At 38.2% G+C, this 23,718-nt stretch overlaps 1 protein-coding gene and 7 non-coding genes across 10 annotated transcripts; 6 read left to right on the top strand and 2 right to left on the bottom strand.

Moving 5' to 3' along the window:
- Positions 1 to 508: 508 nt before the first annotated feature.
- On the top strand, positions 509 to 580 carry trnah-gug (transfer RNA histidin (anticodon GUG)). The gene has a single exon. It is a non-coding gene; the product is annotated as a tRNA-His (tRNA).
- Positions 581 to 776: 196 nt separating this feature from the next.
- trnah-gug (transfer RNA histidin (anticodon GUG)) lies at positions 777 to 848 on the top strand. The gene has a single exon. It is a non-coding gene; the product is annotated as a tRNA-His (tRNA).
- Positions 849 to 1,044: 196 nt separating this feature from the next.
- Positions 1,045 to 1,116, top strand: trnah-gug (transfer RNA histidin (anticodon GUG)). Its single transcript has one exon. It is a non-coding gene; the product is annotated as a tRNA-His (tRNA).
- A 196-nt stretch (positions 1,117 to 1,312) lies between these two features.
- Positions 1,313 to 1,384, top strand: trnah-gug (transfer RNA histidin (anticodon GUG)). Its single transcript has one exon. It is a non-coding gene; the product is annotated as a tRNA-His (tRNA).
- Positions 1,385 to 1,580: 196 nt separating this feature from the next.
- On the top strand, positions 1,581 to 1,652 carry trnah-gug (transfer RNA histidin (anticodon GUG)). The gene has a single exon. It is a non-coding gene; the product is annotated as a tRNA-His (tRNA).
- Positions 1,653 to 3,291: 1,639 nt separating this feature from the next.
- Positions 3,292 to 16,850, top strand: tbc1d25 (TBC1 domain family, member 25). 3 transcript variants are annotated; one of them, XM_017468186.3, is made up of 7 exons: positions 3,292 to 3,717; positions 8,688 to 8,797; positions 9,320 to 9,474; positions 9,727 to 9,920; positions 10,185 to 10,373; positions 10,454 to 10,729; positions 12,742 to 16,850. In XM_017468186.3, exons 1-7 carry the CDS (start codon positions 3,670 to 3,672, stop codon positions 14,449 to 14,451), a joined length of 2,682 nt encoding a protein of 893 aa, XP_017323675.2. In that variant the 5' UTR covers positions 3,292 to 3,669; the 3' UTR covers positions 14,452 to 16,850. The 3 variants fall into 3 exon arrangements, with proteins under 3 accessions (XP_017323675.2, XP_017323676.2, XP_047011564.2); XM_017468187.3 differs by having other exon boundaries at positions 3,293 to 3,717; positions 9,727 to 9,851; XM_047155608.2 differs by lacking the exons at positions 3,292 to 3,717; positions 8,688 to 8,797; positions 9,320 to 9,474 and having other exon boundaries at positions 9,797 to 9,937.
- Positions 16,851 to 19,788: 2,938 nt separating this feature from the next.
- On the bottom strand, positions 19,789 to 19,861 carry trnav-cac (transfer RNA valine (anticodon CAC)). Its single transcript has one exon. It is a non-coding gene; the product is annotated as a tRNA-Val (tRNA).
- A 3,033-nt stretch (positions 19,862 to 22,894) lies between these two features.
- On the bottom strand, positions 22,895 to 22,967 carry trnaf-gaa (transfer RNA phenylalanine (anticodon GAA)). The gene has a single exon. It is a non-coding gene; the product is annotated as a tRNA-Phe (tRNA).
- Positions 22,968 to 23,718: the final 751 nt, after the last annotated feature.

Here is a 23,718-nt window from a genome sequence, read left to right on the forward strand (position 1 = left end):
ACCTGGTCTTCTTCAGCTGTCCAGTTTCTCTTGAGTCTGTGCCCCCTGATTCCTCTTTCTGGCTGATAAGAGGGAAATATGTGGTCTGCTTTTGTAGCATTGACTTGTGCGTTCCAACATTGTGCTCACTGTTGTAAAGAGTTGGTTATTTGAGTTACCGTAGTCATCCTGTCAGCTTCTACCAGTCTAGCCATTTTCCTCTGACCATGCTCATTAACAGCGTTAACATGGCATGTTTGGGTTTGTTTGTTTGTTTATTGCATCATTCTGTGACAACTCTACAGACTCTTGTATGTGAAAATATCAGGTGATCAGCAGTGCCACAGTCAAAGTCACTGTGATCTCAGAGACCGAAGTGTTTTAGGTTCAGGTGATGAAAGTAGTCCACCACCCAAAAATACTCAGCCATATCCTGTGGAAAAAAACACAGACAAGGAGGGGAGTGTAGTAGAGAAGGCGAGGAATGCAAGGAACTGTTTACGGCACTGTTACGGTTGTCAGGTAGCTCGCCGTGATCGTATAGTGGTTAGTACTCTGCGTTGTGGCCGCAGCAACCCCGGTTCGAATCCGGGTCACGGCAGTATAATATCAGTAGTTCTTTTCTTCATTCCATAATTAATACCATTTTAAAATGAAAAATAAAACAAAAGATTATTCCTTGTTTAAACGATTTATTTTCTCTTTCATATTCTCCATTTTTTCCCGTCCCCATTTGTCTCCGTCCCTCTCTCCCCCTTCTCACACACTCCACAAACCTGCCTATTGTCGGATAACTCGCCGTGATCGTATAGTGGTTAGTACTCTGCGTTGTGGCCGCAGCAACCCCGGTTCGAATCCGGGTCACGGCAGTATAATATCAGTAGTTCCTTTCTTCATTCCATAATTAATACCATTTTAAAATGAAAAATAAAACAAAAGATTATTGCTTGTTTAAACGATTTATTTTCTCTTTCATATTCTCCATTTTTTCCCGTCCCCATTTGTCTCCGTCCCTCTCTCCCCCTTCTCACACACTCCACAAACCTGCCTATTGTCGGATAACTCGCCGTGATCGTATAGTGGTTAGTACTCTGCGTTGTGGCCGCAGCAACCCCGGTTCGAATCCGGGTCACGGCAGTATAATATCAGTAGTTCCTTTCTTCATTCCATAATTAATACCATTTTAAAATGAAAAATAAAACAAAAGATTATTGCTTGTTTAAACGATTTATTTTCTCTTTCATATTCTCCATTTTTTCCCGTCCCCATTTGTCTCCGTCCCTCTCTCCCCCTTCTCACACACTCCACAAACCTGCCTATTGTCGGATAACTCGCCGTGATCGTATAGTGGTTAGTACTCTGCGTTGTGGCCGCAGCAACCCCGGTTCGAATCCGGGTCACGGCAGTATAATATCAGTAGCTCCTTTCTTCATTCCATAATTAATACCATTTTAAAATGAAAAATAAAACAAAAGATTATTGCTTGTTTAAACGATTTATTTTCTCTTTCATATTCTCCATTTTTTCCCGTCCCCATTTGTCTCCGTCCCTCTCTCCCCCTTCTCACACACTCCACAAACCTGCCTATTGTCGGATAACTCGCCGTGATCGTATAGTGGTTAGTACTCTGCGTTGTGGCCGCAGCAACCCCGGTTCGAATCCGGGTCACGGCAATGTGGTTGACTTGTTTTCCACCCCGCAATTTATTTATTTTTTTATTGAGTCTTGCATTCATCACCCTTTCTGATGCAATATTGTCTGCAAACGAAATCACAATACCTTGTGAGTTCTGTAGCGTGACTCTTGTGTCAGATCAAGGATTTAAGGTTATACTACAGAGCTGTTGAATTATTAGGATACTTTTGGCATTTGATAATATTTAACCATTTTCACTAAAACAGATTTTGGTGCGGGCTGTTAATTGGCTCTTTTTAACTAAAAATCTAACTTACACGCACAAATAACTTATGTCAAATAATAACTTTAAATATCTCTTTAAAATTTCTTAAATGTGAAATGCTTATATGATTTTTATCCCTGGTTTATTCGGTCTCTGTAAACTCACTCCCAGTGGACTATTTTTTAATGCCACAACAACAAGAAGTAATGAACATAGTCAAATTATTTACAATATTAATGCTGCCAGACAGCATTTCTTGCACAAAATTCAGTACTTTTTAAAACATTGCATGTTTTCAGTGCTTTTGTTTCAGTAGTTTTATGTATACATATTCATTATAGGTGACATTTACAAAATGTAGAAAATTTGGTTTACAAAGACCCTATTTCTTCTTGTGTATGTGATATTTCCCTAATAAAATAAATAACTGCACAATGTATTGTTGTTTATATTCCAAAATATCATTTTGAAATGAAAAAAGCACATCAGATATACAAATCTCTATCATACTTCCCAGCTTTCTATTAATATAAGTTTCTAAATCATTCCAAAATAATCTTGAGTAAATAAATGATAAAACAGATGCATAATTGTTTCTTTTTCCAATCCACAAAATTCATAGGTATATATCAAGAATATGAAATATTCAGATTAAATCTTTCCAAAACATGCTTCCCTAGATAAATCATATGCAGTATTTTGTAATACACTTCTTTAATTTGCTATTGATACAAAATTTATTTAGTATTTTCCACACTATTGCCCAATATATGTTACCAAATAAAGAAGAGGAAAATCTTGCTGCAGGAAATGAAACAGAATAAACAGCATTTATTATGACCTTATGGCTACAGTGATGTTTTAAATACTACCGATATAACACTATCAATATAAATTTGTTCACAAAAATCATCAATGTTGATTCCCACTGAACTAGAGTCCCTTAAAAATATAAATAATGTGAATTTTTTCCTACAAATGAAGTCATGAAGTATCTCGTCTAAATCCATAATCACTTTAGGAGGTAAAGGGTTGGGGGGGGGGGGGGGGGGGGTTTAAATAAATAAATAAACATACACCGAACGAGATGTTCATTCCACTTTTGGGAATACTACCCTCCCAAATATTGATAAATCCCTCAATTTTAAAAAATTGCTTGGGCTTTTTTTTCTTCAATAATTGGGTCAAACTTGAATTGGCTCATTTGTTTGTCATTTTTACAAATTACTATCCCAAGATATGTTAACTTTTGTTAAACTGGAACACTTACTATCTATGTTAAAGAACATTCTTTAAGGGGAAACAACACAGATTTATCTAAATAAATTTTAGGCCTGAATATTTGATTGATGATATTTTTAACTGCAGCGATCAAATTACGTCATACACAGATGATGTCATATCCTGTTATACGAAGCAGCGCCGCTGACGCTAGAGGCTGCGGGAACAAACAAAGAGGCGGGTGTGTAGAAATGTAACATCGACTCAGCGTTTTAATTAAAAGCTTGACCGCTTGTAACACATTTTTTAGATTCGTTGTTAGGTACATCTGTGTTTTTCTAATATATGATACTAAATACTACGGTTATAAACCTGTTTTTTTCTGTAATCAGCTTTTATTTTGAAATCTGGTCATTTCGGTGAGTTCTTGAGGATTTTCTCCGGAATCTGTCAAAGATACACAGGGTTACCGCGCAGCATCCGTGCTGTTGAACCCAGTTTCGAGTTTGTTTTATCGATGGAGGATCAGGATTCCTGAAGGGGATATTTACAGAGTGAACTACCCCAGCATGTCGGCCGAGGAGGAGGAGAGGGGGGTAGTTCGAGTTAAAGTCAAGGTGAGAAATTGTGGGGAAGCAGCGGGTGGGAGTCTGAAATAAACTCTCTCTCTCTCTCTCTCTCTCTCTCTCTCTCTCTGAGAGAACAATGACAGAGCTGGTGCTAACGGTGTTCCACGTAGTCGACCTCAGAAGAGAGGTTTACCTTACAGTTTCCACCGCAGAAACTGAGACATTCTTGCACCGTGTCTGTATGGTCAATTGGTCATTTCATTTCTGCTAAAATGTGGGGGAAAGACATTAGTGGTAAACACATTTGTTTGCTAGCTGATTGGGTATTTTCGTGCCATTGTAAATATTTTTTTTTCCGATAACAGCCCTTACCAGTTTATTAAAGCTTGTTTTCACATGCCCGTTGTTGTTGTTGTGGATGATGATGATGATGATGATGATGGATCTTATGTTGTTGTTGTTGTTGTTGTTTATGATGATGTTCTTATGTTGTTGTTCGTGTTTTTTTCTTGTTGTTGTTGTTGTTCGTGTTTTTGTTGTTGATGCCCATGTTGTTGTTGTTGTTGTTGTTGTAGTTGTTGTAATGTTAGTATCATTTTGTTATTAACAGTCGGTTTACACTTCCACATAGTGTTAAGTTAAATGAAATGTAATGTAAATACCCTTTTGTTTGGTTAGGGTTGTCACAATAAAATCTTTTTTTTTTTTTTTTTTTTTTACTTCATTACTGATTTCTAATTGCTTTATAACAAAGCAATACCACTGCATGGAAAAAAACAACAACAAAAAAGCTGGTAACTGACCTTCATCACACAGTGTTTAAACCAAATACAGAATATCTATCTATCTATATATATATATATTATATTATATTATATTATATTATATTATAATATAATATAATATAATATAATATATGTGTGTGTGTATATGTAGTAGCATAAGCTTTTCATTTCTATGTTTTATATATGTGAATGGCCCTGGAAGCACATTTTGTTTGCAATTAATTTATCATATTATGATTATAGTGGGGTTATAGTGTGAGTTATTTATCAATCCATCTATCTATCAACCACATGCACGTTTATTAAATAAAGAAAGCTGTTTGTGATGGAATCTATAGGTGTTCAATCTGTACAACGGCACTTATTGTTTATCAAACATCTCTGGCTGTCCAAGCCATTTTATCATAAAAAAGGACTTGAAAATAATGAAAGTTAGAGTATTGGATTGTTTGTCACATTGTAGTATTGAAGATCCTTTTGTACAAGGCTAGTTTAGGTAATATTATAGGTAGTGTATCTCTCTCTTTCTGATTACAGAGGTGTCAGGTTTTTAGCTTGATGTCATGCTCGTAAGTGTATCCCTGGTTGAATATTTGATGTGAATGTTGCTCATATGATGTTTGTGAGAATGATCAGACGAACGAATGGACTTGTTGTGGATTTATTTTTATTCCTTTTTTGCAAACAGAATAAGGTTGTGGTGAATCGTGGGCATTTTCCACGATAAGCTGAAGCCAATATGGACGTGATCACACAGTGGGGATTTTCAGGGAGGCGGTTTATGTTCTACCTTTTTGTTTGATTGTCCAGACATTTTCAAGGAAATGTGTGTAATTGTAGACCATTTTGCAAATGTTATAATTTTGTAGTGGTGTCTGAAAAACATATATCTAAGCAAACTTAACATGGTGATTGTGTTATTGCACATAACTTCACAGCTGTCATTTTGCTTGCATTTATAGTTTGAACGGTAAATACCTTGGTGACTGAAGATAACTAGGTTGATGACTGTTCAGTGATTGGTAAGCATTAAATTCTTGGTGCACCAGCCAAAATTGGACCCGTTTTACCTATCCAAGTCCAAGTGCTAATATCCACAGATGTACACATTGCGCACTAGTCAGCAGTGTCTTAAAGAAGACAGTTTGGTCTTCAGACACATTGAGTTCAATTCTTTGTCACCATTTATGCACATACTTTCAGCTGTTCTAATGTTTCAGGAAATGTAAAACATGATATAAAAACAAGAAGCACATGTCATTTTTTACAGTGTCAAGGTGGATGTCAGTGCCTTTGTGTCCTTTTCTTTTACATTTAATAGTTCACACACCCTTCAGCAAAATTGATACAGAGCGCTAAAAGTGTTTAGAGTACACACACAATTTTATACATGGTCATTAGGTGTCATCAAAATGTGCCAAAATGTATCCCAATATACACTCACAGAGCACTTTATTAGGAACACTACACTGATACAGGGTAGGGCCTCCCTTTACTTTCAAAACAGCTTCAGTTCTTCATGGCATGGATTCCACAAGATGCTGCAAGCATTTCTTTGAGATTCTGGTCCATGTTGATGTGATTGCATCATGCAGTTACTGCAGATTTTTCAGGTGCACTTTCATGCTGCGAATCTCTCATTCTACCACATCCGAAAGGTGTTCTATTGGATTCAGATACGGTGACTGGTAAGGCCACTGAACACATTGTCATGTTCATAAAACCAGTTTGAGATGAGTTTTGCTTAGACATGGTAAATTATCATGCTGGAAGTAGCCATTAAAAGCTGGGTAAATTGTGGCCATGAAGGGATGCACATGGTCAGCAACAATACTCAAATAGGCTGTGGCATTCAAGTGATGACTGGTATTAATGAGCCCAAAGTGTGCCAAGAAAACATTCCTCACATATTACACCACCTCCACCAGCCAGGTTGGGTCCATGGTTTCATGTTGTTGGTACCAAATTATGACCCTACCAAATTCTGAGGCACCATGTGCCTGCAACAAAAATGGAGATTCATCAGACCTGGTTACTTTTTTCCAGTCTTCAATTATCCAGTTTTGCTGAGCCTGCGCTCATTGCAGCCTCAGCTTTCTGTTCTTGTCTGACAGAAGTGGAACCCATCATGGTCTTCTGCTGTTGTAGCTCATCTGCCTCAAGGTTTGACTTGTTATGCATTCTGAGATGCTTTTCTGCTCACCACAATTGCACAGAGTAGTTATTGTAGCCTTTCTGCCAGCTCAAACCAGTTTGGCCATTCTCTCTCTCTCTCTCTCATCAACAAGGTGTTTCCATCCACAGAACTGCTACTCACTGGATGTTTCTTTATTGCACCATTCTGATTAAATTTTAGAGACATAAATTTGGGATTTTTGACTGGAAGAGATGGTCTTGTATTCACTCCTCAGCCAGATTTCTGTAGTTTCACAGGAAAAAAGCACATTTCCAATGCTCAAATTATAGAGCAGCAGCAATGATATAAAAAACACAGGTGAGTCCAGGTTGCTGGCAGAACGAGTGAAGAAATTCTATTGTTTTTGACAAAAAGAGAAGTCCTATCCGGTAATAACTTGCCAGGAAAGACTGTCATGAACTCTTTATATAAGAACACGCAAAATTAGTTATCACAATAAACACCTTAGGAATAAAATATGATAAGACCTGTTGTTCTAGATTTGGTGGTTTTGTGCTGTTAGGGTTTGACGTGTGTGTTCGGAACTGCTTTTCTGCTCATCACAGTTGTAAAGACAACCCCTCCAGGATTTCGTGATTTTGCGATCGCATAAGTTAATGCAAAATCAAGCAAACTCCGCAATATTCAGAGGAGCTTGCCATTTTTAAAAATTGCCACAGTTTTTCCACAGATTTGGGCCAAAACGTGTCATGTGACATAATCACAATGCGCATTCAACCAAAGCCCTTTTCCATTCACGTGTCAATCATGAGTACAGCTAAAAGTTCTCGTTTACCAACAAACGTAGCTGTGAGAGAGCGTGCAAAACAATTTTGTGCAATTGCAATTTTTGCCAATTCAAGTAATTTTCTGCAAAATGGTACAAAAACACCACAAATTGCACTGCAAATTTTGAAAAAAGCTGCAGCAAGATCATTTTTGGCCGCAACAGTAAAAAAAAAAAAACCTCTGCGAAATCCTGTATGGACTATAAAGAGTGGGTATTTGCCCTACCATACTGTAGATGTCTGTGTAATGAGCAGGGGTACGGGTGTTCCTGTTAAAGTGGCCAGTGAGTATATTTACGTTTAAGGTTGTTTAAAAGTTAGTTCATGTTATCCCTTTATAGCATCTATAAACGATCGTTCACTCACCAGCATCTCTTCCCCCCCCCCCCCCCCCCTCTCTTGAAGTTAACAGGATAGAAATGCACCTCGTCATTTTACCAAGAAACCTCGAAGCACAAAGTCCTCTGTCCTGAAGACCCCTTTTTTATTTATTTTTTATTTTTAAAAAAAATATATATTTTTGCAATATTCAAAGGTTTTTGAAAGTTCTCCAAAAAATGCAAGTATTTGCTCGTCAGACTGCTCTCTAGTAGGCTTCAAATACTTTCTATGCTGTGATCAACAGCACCTTTGTAACAAAATTGGGTGTCTGAAATGATTTTATAGTTTCATAGTGCTAGAGTGTGATCAAACAAACAATAATAACTACATCTGTGATATGAATGGATTGAGTCAGCAAGATTTTTTTTTGTTGTTTTGAAAGTGTATGCAAGCAAAAACTTGAAGTTCTCTCAAAAGGAGTATGTTTAGATCTGAATATTCCCAGATGTGATGCGTAGCAATTGCGCATAATTGTATGAAACTTTTTAAACAGAGGCTGATATTATTGCCTAAAACAATGACATAAAGATTTTGAAGATAACATCAGTATTTTCTTTGCATAAAACAAAACATTTGGTTTAGTTTACAAACCAGACAGTCTAATTGAAACCAGACACTAAGGGGCAAGTGTGAAATAAACTACCCATCTCACAGCTGTACTGTGGTGTAGGATCCTGTGGTATTGTATAAGTGTCATACATGGTCACCAAGGGGTCAGAAAAGACAGTACGACTTGGGGGAATTAAGTAATATTTAATAATGAATGAATTAGAACGAATCTGCCACCAAATCAGCTGAAATGTCTGCTTATGTTGAGATTGTAATGTGTGACTTGTGCAGGCAATGGACTTATGACATTTATTCAGTCTCTCTCCTTTTCTTGTGCAGAAGTATGAGGGATTGCAGCCAGTGGAATTCCGCTCTTTTGCCGTTGATCCACAGATCACATCATTGGAGGTGTTGCAGCACATCCTAATACGAGCCTTTGAGCTGAATGGGTGAGTGTGTCTATGTCTGAGGAGGTACTGATTATATATGTGTCAAATAATATGTACCCATGATTTTAACTTTTAACTATTAGAGTAACTTTCTGTAACATTCTCCGGGAAGTAGAGTAACGTGTTGTCTGTAGAATAACTTCTAATTCTGTAAATATTAGAGTAATATTCTGGCCTTAATGTGTTGTGGTTATTTTCTTTTATAGCAGATAAGCTTACACACAGACTTAACTAGGTAAAGTTAATCATTTACCTTATGTTTTTAATTCAACAGCTGAGTAAACTTTAAGGCATTGTTTACAGATTTACAGAATTTGGGAGGAATTCAGCATCGAATGTAAATCTATGTTTGCATATTACATATTCTTTTCCTCTGTATTTAACAGAATTTTCCACATTTACTGTTCTACCTGACAGTTTTAAATTGTAAATTACAAAAGGCTTAATATTTCTTTTAAGTAAGCTTTATAACGTTTGCCTATCCAAAGTCTTTAAAATAATATCTATATTATTGCTCCACAGAAGGCGTAATTTTGGCATTAGTTACCTGTCCCGTGATCGCATAGGAACAGAGGTGTACCTCTCCCTCCTGTCTGATTGGGATTTAGATGCAGCGTTTGTCAGTGCAGCTAAGCCTTACCTCCAGCTTAAGATGGACATCAAACCTTCAGAAGACAGTGAGTAAATTGTTTCTTATGGTCATTGCATGGTCAGTAAAGGGGATTAAACCCTCATGGTTTGTTGATATTTGTGAAAACCTTGAAACTCAAGCAACTATTTGAAGACATGAAATGCCTTCAGATACAAAAGAGTCTTTCCAGGAGAGCTGGTTAAATGTAGGTTAAATTAGACGGGTAGTGGAGATAACTGAAGAGCATAGCTGTCACTTAGTCTTAGCAGCCATTTCTGTGGTTTCCCTGTCCCCTCAGGTCCAGTTCTTGAGGACTGGGACATCATAAGCCCGAAGGATGTGATTGGCTCAGATCAGCTACAGGGCGAGAAGAGGTCACTGACATCTACGGCTCTTCCCTTCACCCAGTCCCTGCTGTCCCAGGTTACTGATGATGTTCTTCACCCAGTCAGCCAGCTGTTTTACCAGCCAGTCTCTGCTGCGTTCAGTCAGGTTCCTCATCTCCTAATGTAATCGCACTTTAACCAAAGGTGGTTTCCCAATGAAGCATGCTATGAAGATGCCAGTCATTACCTGTCATGTTAGGATTACTATAGTTTGGAAACAGCATGGTGCCACTTTAATATAATTTAAGTGCTAGATTACATGAACGCACCGTATGAATGAATGATGATTGAACTTAATTTGTGATCCAACATACAGCTACAGGGTTTTTTTTTTTCTCTATCTATCTATTTATCTTTTTCTTTCTTTCAGATGGGTCGGACATTGTCTAGGGTTCAGCAGGCGTTAAGCTGGTCATATGGGGAGGAGGTTAAGCCATTCAAGCCTCCACTGAGTGATGCAGAATTTCACAATTACTTGAACAGTCAGGGTCAGCTGACACGGCCAGAGGAGTTGCGGCTCCGCATTTACCATGGCGGGGTTGAGCCTTCCCTGCGCAAGGTGAAGTTAAGATTATTTTTTTTTAAAATTCATACACATTGTAGCATTTGTCTTATCGTTGATCCTTTTTCCCATTATAGGTAGTGTGGCGTTACCTTTTAAATGTGTACCCAGATGGCCTGACAGGACAGGAGAGGATGGACTACATGAAGAGAAAAACAAGAGAATATGACCAGCTGAAAAGTGAGTGGACATCCAGGGTGACCCCAGAGGATCTGGAGTTCATTAGAGGAAACGTTCTAAAGGATGTGCTTCGAACTGACCGAGCCCATTCATATTATGCTGGCTCGGAGGACAGTCCCCACTTGACTGCACTGACTGACCTCCTCACCACTTTTGCCATCACACACCCGCAGGTGGGCAAGAATATTTCCTATTTGTTTAAATATTCTTTTTCTGCCTTCTTAAAAAGTGAGAAGCCTTACAAAAAAAAAAAGAAAAAAGAAAATTGTACACACATGCAGTGGCACAAAAGTCTGAGACCACATTAAAAATCTGGGATAGTTGAAAATTCTAAAACAAAAAAAAAAAGAAAATGTGCAACATCTTGAATATTCAATATGCACATTTTCTAGACCATTATTTAAAATTAAGAAAATTTGTGATATTGACCATGTTAACGCCTTTCATGTAAATATTTCTAAGATGGGGCAAATATTTTTTCACAGCACTGTGTATTTGCCCCATCCTGATTCCCTCTGTTTTTATGTATATCTCGTACTAAATAGTTTTAGATCTTCAAATGAAATACAACATAAAACAAAGGAAACCTGAGTAAACACAAAATAGTATTTATTTGTTTATTATTTTTATTGAAGCAAAAAAAGGTTATCCAACACCACATTTATATTTACAGTTATTCATTTAGCAGACGCTTTTATCCAAAGCGACTTACAAATGAGAAAATACAAACAAAGCAATATATCAATCAGAGAACAATACAAGTAGTGCTACCATACAAGATCCATTAATTGAGTTCCAGAAGAAGCAAAGTGCACAGAGTAGAGGTGTAAGTGCAATTTTTTTTATGGTTGGAGTTGGTTAGGTGTTCATGGAAGAGGTGGGTGTTTAGCTGTTTTTTGAAGATGTTGAGAGATTCTGTGGTCCGGATTGAGGTTGAAAGTTCATTCCACCACTGAGGAACAGTTATTTTGAAGGTCCTTAAAAAGAACCTATCACCAATGTGAAAAAACGAATTTCCCCCCTTAAACTTAAAATCTAGTTGTGCCACCTTTAGCAGCAATAACTGCAATAAATGCTTCCAATAACTGGAGATCAGTCTTTCACTTACTTCTAGGACTAGAATTTACTCCTATGCTTTGGATCATTGTCTTGCTGCATAATCCAGTTGTGCTTGAGTTTCAATTTATAGACTGAAGACTGGACATTCTCCTTTAGAATTTTCTGGTGGAGAGCAGAATTCATGTTTCTCTCAATTATTGAGGAATGTAACAGGAACATTGTTCTTCAAACAGTTCCACTTTTGACTCATCAATCCACATAACATTCTCCCAAAAGGTTTGAGGATCATCAAGGTGTGTTTTGGCAAAATTCAGATGAGCCTTAATGTTCTTCTGGGTTAGCAGTGGTTTTCATCTTGCCACTCTTCCATGGATGCCATTTTTGCCCAGTGTCTTTCTGATAGTGGAGTCATGAACAGTGATCTTTTTTGGTGCAAGACAGACCTGTAGGTCATTTTGATGTTGTCCTTGGCTCTTTTGTGACTTGCTGGATGAGTAGTTGCAGTGCTCTTGGAGGAATTTCTGGGAAGGTTCAATACTATGCAGAGTTTTTTCCATCTGGAGATAATGGCTCTCACTGTGGTTCTTTAGAGTCCCAGAGCCTTTGAAATAAATTGTAACCCCTACCCAGACCGGTTTATTTCAATCACCTTCTTCTTGATCATTTCTGGAATTTCAACTTTAGCATAGTGTGTTACTGGGCAAGACCTTTTAACCAACTTCATGTTGTTGAAAAAGTTCTATTTAAGTGTTTATTTGATTGAACAGGATTTGCAGTAATCAGGCCTGATTGCGTCTAGTCCAGCTGAACCCCCGTTATGAATGCAGTTTCAAAGATTTGGGGAATTAATAACTATGAGGGCAAATACATTTTCACACAGGCCCAGTTGCTATTGGATAACTTTTTTGCTTCAGTAAATAACGTTATCATTTAAAAACTATATTTTGTGTTTACTCAGGTTGCATTTGTTTCATCTTAGATATTGTTTTCATTTCTGAAACAATTTAGTATGAAATGTACACAAAAACAGAATAAAATCAGAATGTGGCAAATACTTTTTCACAGCACCGTGTATATATAAAAGCTGGAAATCACTGTTGCTATAATAATTTTGTTCTACTTACAGGTGTCGTATTGTCAAGGTATGAGCGATATTGCCTCTCCAATCCTTGCTGTCATGGACAATGAAGCACACGCCTTTATTTGCTTCTGTGGTATCATGAAGCGCCTCGAAGGCAACTTCCGCCCTGACGGCCAACTAATGTCTATTAAGTTCCAGCACCTTAAGCTGCTCTTGCAATACTCAGATCCTGAATTTTACACCTACCTGGTCTCCAAAGGTGCTGACGACCTCTTTTTTTGTTACCGCTGGCTGCTTCTTGAACTAAAGCGGGAGTTTGCTTTTGACGATGCACTGAGGATGTTGGAGGTGACCTGGAGCTCTCTGCCTCCAGATCCACCTGAGACCGAGGTTGAGCTTCTTGGATTACCGCTTGAAGCAGACGAGTCCCCGGGTCATGACAGCAGCTACCCAAACTCAGAGAATGAAAAGCTGGAAAAAGAACAGACAGAGCAGCGGCGGCGACACATGTTGAGGCCGTCCCGAGAAGAGGCAGATGGAGGACACTGTCTCGGATTAGAGGCAGACAGAAAGGAAGAGAAGCCATCTTGTGGAGAGGACAAAGGAGATTATGGTGTGGATTGTGTGGTGAAAACTGAAGACCCTGCTCCAGCACCTCATTTTGAGAAGCAGTCCAGTTTTGGAGAATTTAAGTACTACAGTGCACGAAACGAGGACAGTTTTGAAGCTAATGAAAATGAACCATCAAATCCTACGTTATCTTCAGTGAAGTTTGAGTCCACACATTCATTACCTCTCATGGTCCGCCAGTCCACAGAGGACAGTGAGGATGATCCTGGTGAGCGGCAGCCTTTGATAAGCGGGAATGACCAGCTTTCATCTCCTCAGACTGAGGAGAAAAACTCATCCAGTTGGCAAACCGTTTCTCCCTTTCCTCCAAGTTTACTGAACTTTAAAAACGGCTCTCAGTTTTCTGCAACATCTCCTTCAACGTCCAGCTGGAGAGCAGTGTGTCCTGATGTTCCAGGATTGAAGTCTGTCTCCTCTTCATTTATTGTTGGTAGTGCTGTGTCTCCTGATAAGGCTTTGGGGAGATTTGTGTCTTCAGCTGCTTTGTCTAATGGAACTGGATTGCACTCGCCATCAACCCCCACAGGGAAGTCTGCACTTTCCTCTCCATCCCTGGGCAACAATCGCTCACTGCTGTCTTCCCCTGTTTTATCCTTTGCTAAATCTCCATCACTACCCAAACCATTCTCCAGCAACCTTTCATCCCCATGCAAACTTTCAGGAACTGGTGCAAGCACTCCAACTACAGGCAAACCTGACGCTAGTGGTGTTAAACCCTGTTCCCTTCCTCCTCCTCAAGAGTTTGGGAAGGGCAATCCTTTCATGCTGTTCTTGTGCCTTTCCATCCTGTTGGAGCACCGTGACCATATCATTAAAAATAGTTTGGATTATAATGAGCTGGCCATGCATTTTGATCGCTTGGTCCGCAAGCACAACCTTGGCCGTATTCTTCAGCGTGCCAAGGCCCTTTTTGCTGATTACCTGCAGAGTGAAGTGTGGGACTCGGAGGAAGGTGACGAGGTCAGCTTGGACTCACCAACCACAGCTGCGTCCTCACCACTAACACTCCCTAAAACCAGTTGTTTGCAGTCCACAATGGCCTCCTCCCCAAACTCTACTTATAATCTGGCCTCTACAATCCCTTCTCCTACAACCCCCAATGATCTCTCTCCCTCATCGTCCTGATGAATTTTATCTGAACAAGTTTCATCCCCACGAGAAAGCAAGTCATAATCTATTATAGTGTTCATGATAAGCTTTACCGGTTTTGTTTACGTGGCAAACCAAAGCTGGACAAATGCTTCTTTTCTTAATCATTCTGCTGGTATTAGATTTTTTTTTGCACAGTATGCTTATTTTTCCTGTGTGACCATGGCCTTTAAGATTTCTTTTCTACACTTTTGCATGCCACTTATTGTACTGTATGTTACTTCTTGCACTTTACTCTTTGTCTAATTTGTGCTTAAACTGTGTAAATAAAATCCCTGAAAAGAACGGCATGACATTTGACAGCAAAGCTGGATTGACTTTTACAAACCTGTAGACACTGGTCCAGTTAATCTTCACTATTGCATCCATTGATGTTGATTCAAGATCCCATTGAATGATTTTATTTTGGTAAATCTCCAATGTACAGCAGGCCTAAATCTATTCAGATTGATAAGATTGCATTTCCTGTTTGAATCAGATGTCGTCTTTGATATCAGTTGGAACTCTCCATTTTGCTTAGCTGAATATAAATGTCATGGACATATTCATGGATTGGATTGTGTAAATGATGGTTGGATTGTGTAAATGATCACACTTATTGCTCTGAGAGGCCAGAATAATTTACTGGATCTGAATCATAAAGAATATTTTGTTTTGTTTTGTTTTTTTTTGTTGTTTTTTTTTTACATCTGATGCATTTGCCTATGGTTGTTCCATACAGCAAGACCACTGGCAGGTGGATTAGCAGAAGATTACTGTGTAATTTATTATTCACCACTATTGTCCTAAATGTACAGCTCAAATAGTAATATTGTCCAAAAATGTCTGATAAACCAGTTTTGCCCACTCTTGTTTAAAACTGACTCATTTGCTTGAACAGTTGTTTTTAATTTATTGACCTTAAATGAATACAATGGAATATAAAAAGTCTACACCCCTTGTTAAAATAGCAGGTTTGTGTGATGTTAAAAATGAAACCAAGATTAATCATGTACCATCTTTGTCCACCTTTAATGTGATATAACAATCAACAAATTTCAAGTGAAAAACAAATGGAAACATTTTAGGGGGGAAATTAAACAAAAAACTGTTTGGATAAGGGTCCCCTTAACTAATACTTTTTATATAAAACACCTTATGTTTGTAATACACACTCAGTCTTTTTGTGTAAGAGTCTACCAACTTGGCACATCATTTTATTTCACTCTTCGTTGCAAAAATGCTCAAGATCTATCAGATTGTGAGGGGGTCTGCTGTGCATAACCCTCATTCTTTAAGTCATTCTACAGGTTTTTGATTAGATGTAGGTCTAGGCTTTGGCTAAATGCACGTTGTGTTACATGAAGTGTCTTGTTCCAAATCTGCAGAAAATCTGTGGTAATTTTAAAAAATTGCAAGCTCCTCCAAATATTGTGGAGTTTGCTTCATTTGCATTCATTTCTGTAATCATGATCATGCTCAAAATCATGAATTCTTGAAGGGTCTGTCTTTATCTTTACTAGAACCCCAGTCTCAGCTGAAGAAGCAGCCCCATAGCATGATGCCTCCCTGGCAAGTTTTCATCTTGTCCTTTCATCAATTTTCGAAAGACATCTTGTTCTTGGTAATTTCATCATGTTCCACCATTTTCTCCACTTGTTAATAGCCTTCCTGGTTTTCCATGGTACATCTAATACTTTGGAAATTCTTTTGTAACCCTCTACTGATCTATACCTTTTGACAATGAGATCCTGTACATGCTTTTGTAAGCTCTTTGCAGACCATGGCTTCAGCAGTCAGATGAAACCAAGAAAAAGTCACGAAAATTCTACAGAAACAGATTGTTTATTTGGGGTTAATCAGAATCACTTCATTGATGACAGTTGTATGATAATTAGTTTTGAACATGACTTTAAACGTGATTGGTTAATTCTGCGCACATATGCCCCATTATTAAAAAGATGTGTATTCTTTGTATTACCAGGTTATTCTTTTTTTTCCCCTAAAACTTATTTTTATTTATCTTATCTTGGTTTCAATTTTTTACATCACAAAACTTGCCATTTTAACAGCAGTGTATATAGTTTCTTATATCTTTAGTTTTCACAGAATGCAAAATAAATGTATCCTCATATTTTATCATTCCTCATGTTGAATTTGGGATTCCATACATGTCTTAACACCAAGTGTTCTTTTATTTTTCTTTCTTCTAAGAAGTGTTGAAATCCTTTATAGACGTGGGCCAAAGGAATTTTCCTTGAAAATGCAATCATTGTGGGCCTTCTATTGTTTCCTTTTAAAAGCTTTATTGAACATTAAATTATTCCCATAGAGAGGTTTGCGGGACTGAATGCTAGCAATATCTGTATTTATACAATAAATTCATCCAAGACCAACTTTGTATCTCGCTGATTTTTATAGTATGTGAGGGTTTAATATAGGAAAAGTAATAAAGCAAGCAAATGTGTTTTAAAAAATGGGCTAAAAAACATTGTATGTAATGCGTGGTCTGTTTGGATGAAAACTAGCCGGTATCAATGTGATATGCCACAGCCACCTCTTATTTGTTAATAAACGGATAAACCAACTTAGTTTCATTTACGGTTTGAACAAGTAACCTTAATTTCATAAGGTTTCTAGGCATTAAATAATGTTTCAAAAAAAAATTGTTTAATAAGGCTATCACTTGTCATTGTAAGACTCAATGGGTAAGTTATTTATACTGTCATAAATGCCATTGTTCCTTCATATTTTTCTTGCTCCCCCAATTACTAATGTAATGATAACTACCAACCTAATCTCATATGAAATTATAGTGACCAAAAAAGTGCTTTTGTTGGATTTTATTTCGTGTAAAGTGCATAATAAATCCATTTATTCATCTTCAGTAGCTGTATCCTGGTCACTGGTCACAGTGGATTCAGAGCCCATCTTGAAACAGTAGACACAAAGCAGGAATACACTCCAGCTATCACTTGTCATTGTAAGACTCAATGGGTAAGTTATTTATATTGTCATAAATGCCATTGTTCCATTGTTCCAATATACAAAATATTGTGCATAACTATGTAAATGCTTTTATGTATTTATTTATGTCAATTGTTCATATCTATGGGTACTATTCAGGCTACCAGCATGAAGAAAACATCAAAGTGTCCTTCAGGAGAGGCCCACAGGTCATTTTTGAAGGGACCCACCTGAAGAGGCAAGAAGGATTAAAGACAATCCTTTGCAAGACAAGTCAACACCTTAAAGAGAAGTTGTGGTCAGGAACAATTCCCGTTCTATTGTTTTACAGAGGAGAGGGGATGTTTCAGACAAGCAAGAGGTGTTAGGAGAATACATTCTTCAGTTTGGGAAGTACAAAGGGAAGTCCTTCCCGTGGCTAGTGGAGAATGATATTGGCTACATTTTGTACTTGTCCAGTAAGGTTGATGAGGAAGAACAGGCTGACCCAGATGGTCGTTGCAAGGAGAGCCTCCTTTCCTTTCTTGAATATTCAAGATGCTTTAAGGAAATTGAAGATCTCCGACGATCCCTTTCAGAGAGGCCAGACTCAGTGCCAGTTTTGTCAGATGATGACAATGTTGTTGGATTTGGGGCATGAGCACAGGACACCTGGAGGATGATCTGGAATACCAGGGCTTATGGGTATGCTGCCTTTATAATGGGGAAGAGCTGTGTTCCTGGAAGTAAAATGTACCGCTTGCAGCAATATATTTTAAAGCATAAAAAACAGGTGACCATTGCTACACCTTCACCCTCACAATCAACTCCCTCCACAACTTCCACTTCACACCTTTTCTCTGATTATCCATGTGAGTAAACCACATTTATATTTGTTTATATAGATTCTTACAGTCTACTGATGTATTTGTTTCATTTCACAGTAATGGAGGAGGATGAGATGATGCTGAGTCTGTCTCCACCCAAATGTTCTACACAGCAGAGTAAGTGAACCAAGAGGCTGCATTAATGTCATGTCTGTTATGTCCAGAATTATCTAGTTCAACCTGTTTATGGCATATTAAATAGCACATACTAGAGTTATACTAAACAAATTCTATTGTATATTTCAGAGTCATCTGCAGCCACTCGGTGTCCAGTCTTCTCCACAGCACGAGGTTATTTTCCACATCAGTTTTGGAGCCGTATGCTGTTACCCACAGATTTATCCTTCATAACTCTTTTTCATACCTTTTTTATTGTTTTGGCAGTGTTTTTGCCTGTTCTAAAACTTGTGTTCTTTTGTTATACTAACTATTGGTAAAGGTTGAACATATCACTGTTGAGGGTGAGTGCACTTCATGAATTTTATGCATGCTATTTAACATATTTGTATTGTCTACTCAAAGCTTTACCTGTTTTTAAAGAGTAAACTTTCAAATTAGGATCAATTTGTAATCACTTTAAGTTTTTAAATAATCTGTGCAGTTCAATCATAAAGGTGAACATTATTTGAACTTGCATTAATGGAATTTTTAAATAAATATTCTGTTGTTGTAAGTTCTAACTGATCCATCCATCTATTCATCTTCTATACCGCTTATCCTCTACAGGGTCACGTGGAAACCTGGAGCCTATCCCAGGGATCATCGGGCACAAGGCGGAGTACACCCTGGACAGGGTGCCAGTCCATCACAGGGTACGTTCTAACTGATCTAACAAAAGAAATGACAGGTAAAGACATCTCATTCATGTCATTTACATGAATGTATTATTAATTTTTAACTTATTGTTCCATGCAGTTCCGCCACAGCCAACACCGTCTGCGGTCTGCCATCCAGTGCCAACAAGCAGACTGTAATACACATTGTGATACATAATTATGAAAGATATTGTGGTAAAGTCTGCTGTGAATGGTCCCACATTGATACCCTAAAGATTTTCACTTTCCAGATACAGTTTATGCCTATCTCACTGTTGCTTAAGTAGATAAATCTCACCTGCATATTGCATACTTGTATCTAGAAACTGCTGGTGTAATCAAAGTGTGATGCTGGTACTGATCAACACACTTAATACTGTTTGACTTTATATGATAGAGTTATGTAAGAGTAATGATTTTTAATCTCACTATCTGGTGTCCCCCAGAAGAAGATGGATTCCCTTTTGACTATGGTTCCTCTCAAGTCTTCTTCATATGGTCTCAGGAGTGTTCCTTGGCACCATCTATCTCGCTTGCTCATTAAGGATGCAAATTTACATCTGGATTTCTGTAAAGCTACTTTTATTACAATGTCTATTGTTAAAAGAGCTATAAAAATAAAACTGCAGTTTTGAATCGAAATTCTCGTCTTTAATCTGTGACTCTCAAAAGAAAAGTTGAAAACGTGTTTCCGCCCGGTTTCGAACCGGGGACCTTTCGCGTGTGAGGCGAACGTGATAACCACTACACTACGGAAACATATAAGTCCTAGACGTACAAATGACCAAATTACTTATTTACTCAAAAGAAACATCGTCATATTAGAATATCATTTGAATTGTTTGTAACTATATACAGTATCTCACAAAAGTGAGTATACCCTTCACATTTTTGTAAATATTTGATTTTACCTTTTCATGTGACAACACTGAAGAAATTACACTTTGCTACAATGTAAAGTAGTGATTGTATAGCTTGTATAACAGTGTAAATTTGCGGTACCCTCAAAATAACTCAACACACAGCCGTTAATGTCTAAATCGCTGGCAACAAAAGTGAGTACACCCCTGAGTGAAAATGTCCTAAGTGCTCCCTCCAGCAAAAAATCTGGATGAAAACCGAATTGGAAGCCATGGGACTCTGGCCAGGATCACGATTGGTGAGACACCTTATGAACATGGTTTCCTTGTGGCGTTATCTTCCTCAACCTGAGCTTATAGAAACCAACACAGGCCTGCCGTCACCAAAATACTTCCAGCTCCATCCATTCTTCATCTGGAAACCGGAGCACAGTATAATGGAAAGGCTCAGAAACAATTACATCCTGCCTTGGTACCTAGCGGACAATATTATATCCTTTCCTCTTGTCTGTGCTGTAAAGCATGCAAAAAATCCTGGTTCCCTGATAAACCCCAGTGGATAGACATGCTACCAAAGCGTTTTACGAACATCTTAAACCCCAACAGCCTTCTGCACTCAACCACAAAACAACACATAAACAGTTACATAAAACACTTCTCGCAACACCAGCCCAGAAAAGTTCCTGGAGACACAACAGTTATGGCAGTGTCTTAACTCAGGCAGTGAAACCACCAGTGTCCCAGTGACAATGCTGCCACCTGCTCAGTTCAATCCACCTCGAAAGAGTGTTCCTGAAGACGTCCCTCTGACACAGGCAGCAGTTGAGAAGATGGTTAAAGACATCCTAGAGAAGCAGCAGGCAGCCCTGCAACAACAACAGCAGCAGATACCAAAAAAAACTAATTAGATCTTGTTTAGTTTGTGGTCAGCCAAAATCTCGTTATCTGGCTGATGGCTCCTCTGTGCATTTTTTTTTATCAGGCTGGTGATGTTAAATACTTCTACTGTTCCAGGAAAGTCTTTGAGGCATACTCTGCAGAGGGCCTCATCAACTCCAGGATGCCATTTGAAGATTTTGCAGACACTCCCTTCTTTCAACGGGAGCTGGAGGCCTCTAAGCAGAGGGGCGCAGAGAGGAAGAGGGTGATTGAAGAGAGAGGCAAGAGGAAATCATTAGTGGAGCATCCTTCTGGTTGTCTGTGCAGGTTCTGCCACCAGCCTCTAAAACAAGGACCCAATAGTCCTCATATCCATACTGGTTTCCCTGGAGTGGCAGGCAAATACATTTACTGTCCTGCTAAAGTGTTTTCCCTGTATCAGGCACAGGGAATGAATGCAGAGATGACATGGGCAGAGTTTCAGCAGTCCCCATTCTATGAGGCTGAGAGGCAGAGGTGGATTGTTGAAAACAGAAAATAACTTTGTTGTGAAACACAGCATTTAAGGTCTGTGCATGGCATGTCTGATTCCAAGCCAAGCACAAGGTTGGATTTTGGTAAATAGTTACAAAGCCACAAACACTTACTGTGTAATACTGTTGCCCATGAATGTCATTCTATTTGTTCTGTGCTCTCGCTCTCTCTCGCTCTCTCTCTCTGTCTCTCTCTCTCTACCATTGTGGAATTGTGTACAGACTTAGTTGTTTTTTTTTTGTTTTTATTTTTTAAGTTATTTGTCTGGTGTAATATGTTTTATCTTGCTTGGATTTGTAAATGTTTTAAAACTCTTAGTCCTTATTTGCAATACATTTTCAATAACTTACTGTAACACACTCTGCATATATTATTTAGATAGTTATTTTAATTTTGACAAACTTTTAATTTCACAATCTCCTTTAACAGTAAATTTTACACACTGAAAGTGTATCAACATGGTAAATGTTGACAATCTTTTAAAAAAGTTACATAACAGCAATATGTAACAGATAATATAATAAAAATATACTAAAACATGTATAATATATCAAAACATCAAAATGTTGTGCGGTGTTTTCATTTTAAATATAAATATCTAAATATTTGAAATAGTAACTACTAATGACAATGTCCCCATCAGTAATGGTTTATTAATGATCATTTTTACATTTTGCTCACCTTACTCAAAGAAAACTCTTAGGAAATGACTTTTTTATTTTTTACATCATATTGTTTTCATATGTTTATAATATTTTTTATGTATTCGACATTAAAAACATGTTTAAAAAAAAAAGAAAGAAAGAAAAAAGAAAATCACCTTACAGCCAAGGTGGGATTCAAACCAATGTTTTTACGTTAGGTTCGTCCGACCGGTCTCCCAGATTTTGCTCGCTTACTATTGGCGAGTCAGGGCGCTATGGCGTGCTGTGAGGCGAACTGATAACCACTACACTACGGAAACGCACGTTCAGTGCAGCCACTACAGCCACTTCACTCAACTATCGCGTGGGGAGGTGTCCCTTATAGCAGTGGTGTTCAAAGTGGGGGCCGACAGGGGGCGCCCGGGGGGCCTCAACAATTTGGTGTGCCCATCCCTCCCACTAGTATGTTTTCTCTTTCTCACTCTCAGACAACCACACACACACACACACACACACACACACACACACACAAAATGAATACCTAATGTAATGTAATTATTAATAAAAAAAAAAAAAGGGGGGGGATATATTCAGAAGTTTGTATTTTTAATGTGTTTTAAAGACATCTTGCAAAACGGGGGCCTCGGTCAAATGTTAATGTCATTTTGGGGGCCTTGCCCTGGAAAAGTTTGGGAACCCCTGCCTTATAGGATAATAAGTAGTATGTAGTATTAATAATGTCCACTTGACTGGAGTAGTAATACAGTGTACTATCTCACTGCGCTAAGTCCGCACGGTCTCTGGAAACTCTGAAATTCTACGACCTCTTCTCTTTTTAATAAGTGGTTTCACAAAACAATCACAAAACTAAAAGCTGCCGAAACCCGGGATCGAACCAGGGACCTTTAGATCTTCAGTCTAACGCTCTCCCAACTGAGCTATTTCGGCTTCCGTAAAGTTATTAAAACACAATCTAGATGATCTAAGATGATATAAGTAAGCGTACTATTGATACAACATATGGCCAACATACGGCCTAATATGATTACGTGGCACTTCCTAGTAACGTGGATCAGCGACTTTTGTTTTTAATAAAGTTACGTTTAAGGCTGAATAAGAGCTTTAGTACTGATAGCCATAAATGTAAAAGTATATTTTAACACCAAATATCTGCGTGTTCGCTGTTTGTGATCGGGCTACTTCGTGAACCTTTGTGTCAATATTATTGGCACGTCAACAACAAACAGAAAACAAAACACATCGACGACTTTTCTTTTTTATTATTATTAAGAACTCGTTTATTTCATAGTTGCTCAGTTCTCAACCTGCGAAAAAACTCACGAAATTAAATTATGTGAAACAAGGAAATAGCACTCGTTACTTCATATAAAACACACATTATTACACACATGGTGCGTTAATAAAAAAGCAAAGCTCGATTAAAAAAAAAATCTAACTTTACTCACTGACAGCAGAAAGGCAGAGCTGTTTAACGACTTAACGATTCTCCATTGGCTCTTTGCACGGACTCGAGTCATTTGAGACCATTCACCTAAAAGATTCACTCAGATTCGTTTACTGACTCGGTTAGATTTCTGGTTTCCCCAAACTGGAAACATAGAGACCGGTGGAGCAGAGCACCATCATCTAGACCAGAGGTTCTCAACCTTTTGTAACTAAAGCCCCCAAGCCTCTTCTA

This window comes from Ictalurus punctatus, chromosome 5, assembly GCF_001660625.3.
Source record: "Ictalurus punctatus breed USDA103 chromosome 5, Coco_2.0, whole genome shotgun sequence".
Taxonomy (NCBI): domain Eukaryota; kingdom Metazoa; phylum Chordata; class Actinopteri; order Siluriformes; family Ictaluridae; genus Ictalurus; species Ictalurus punctatus.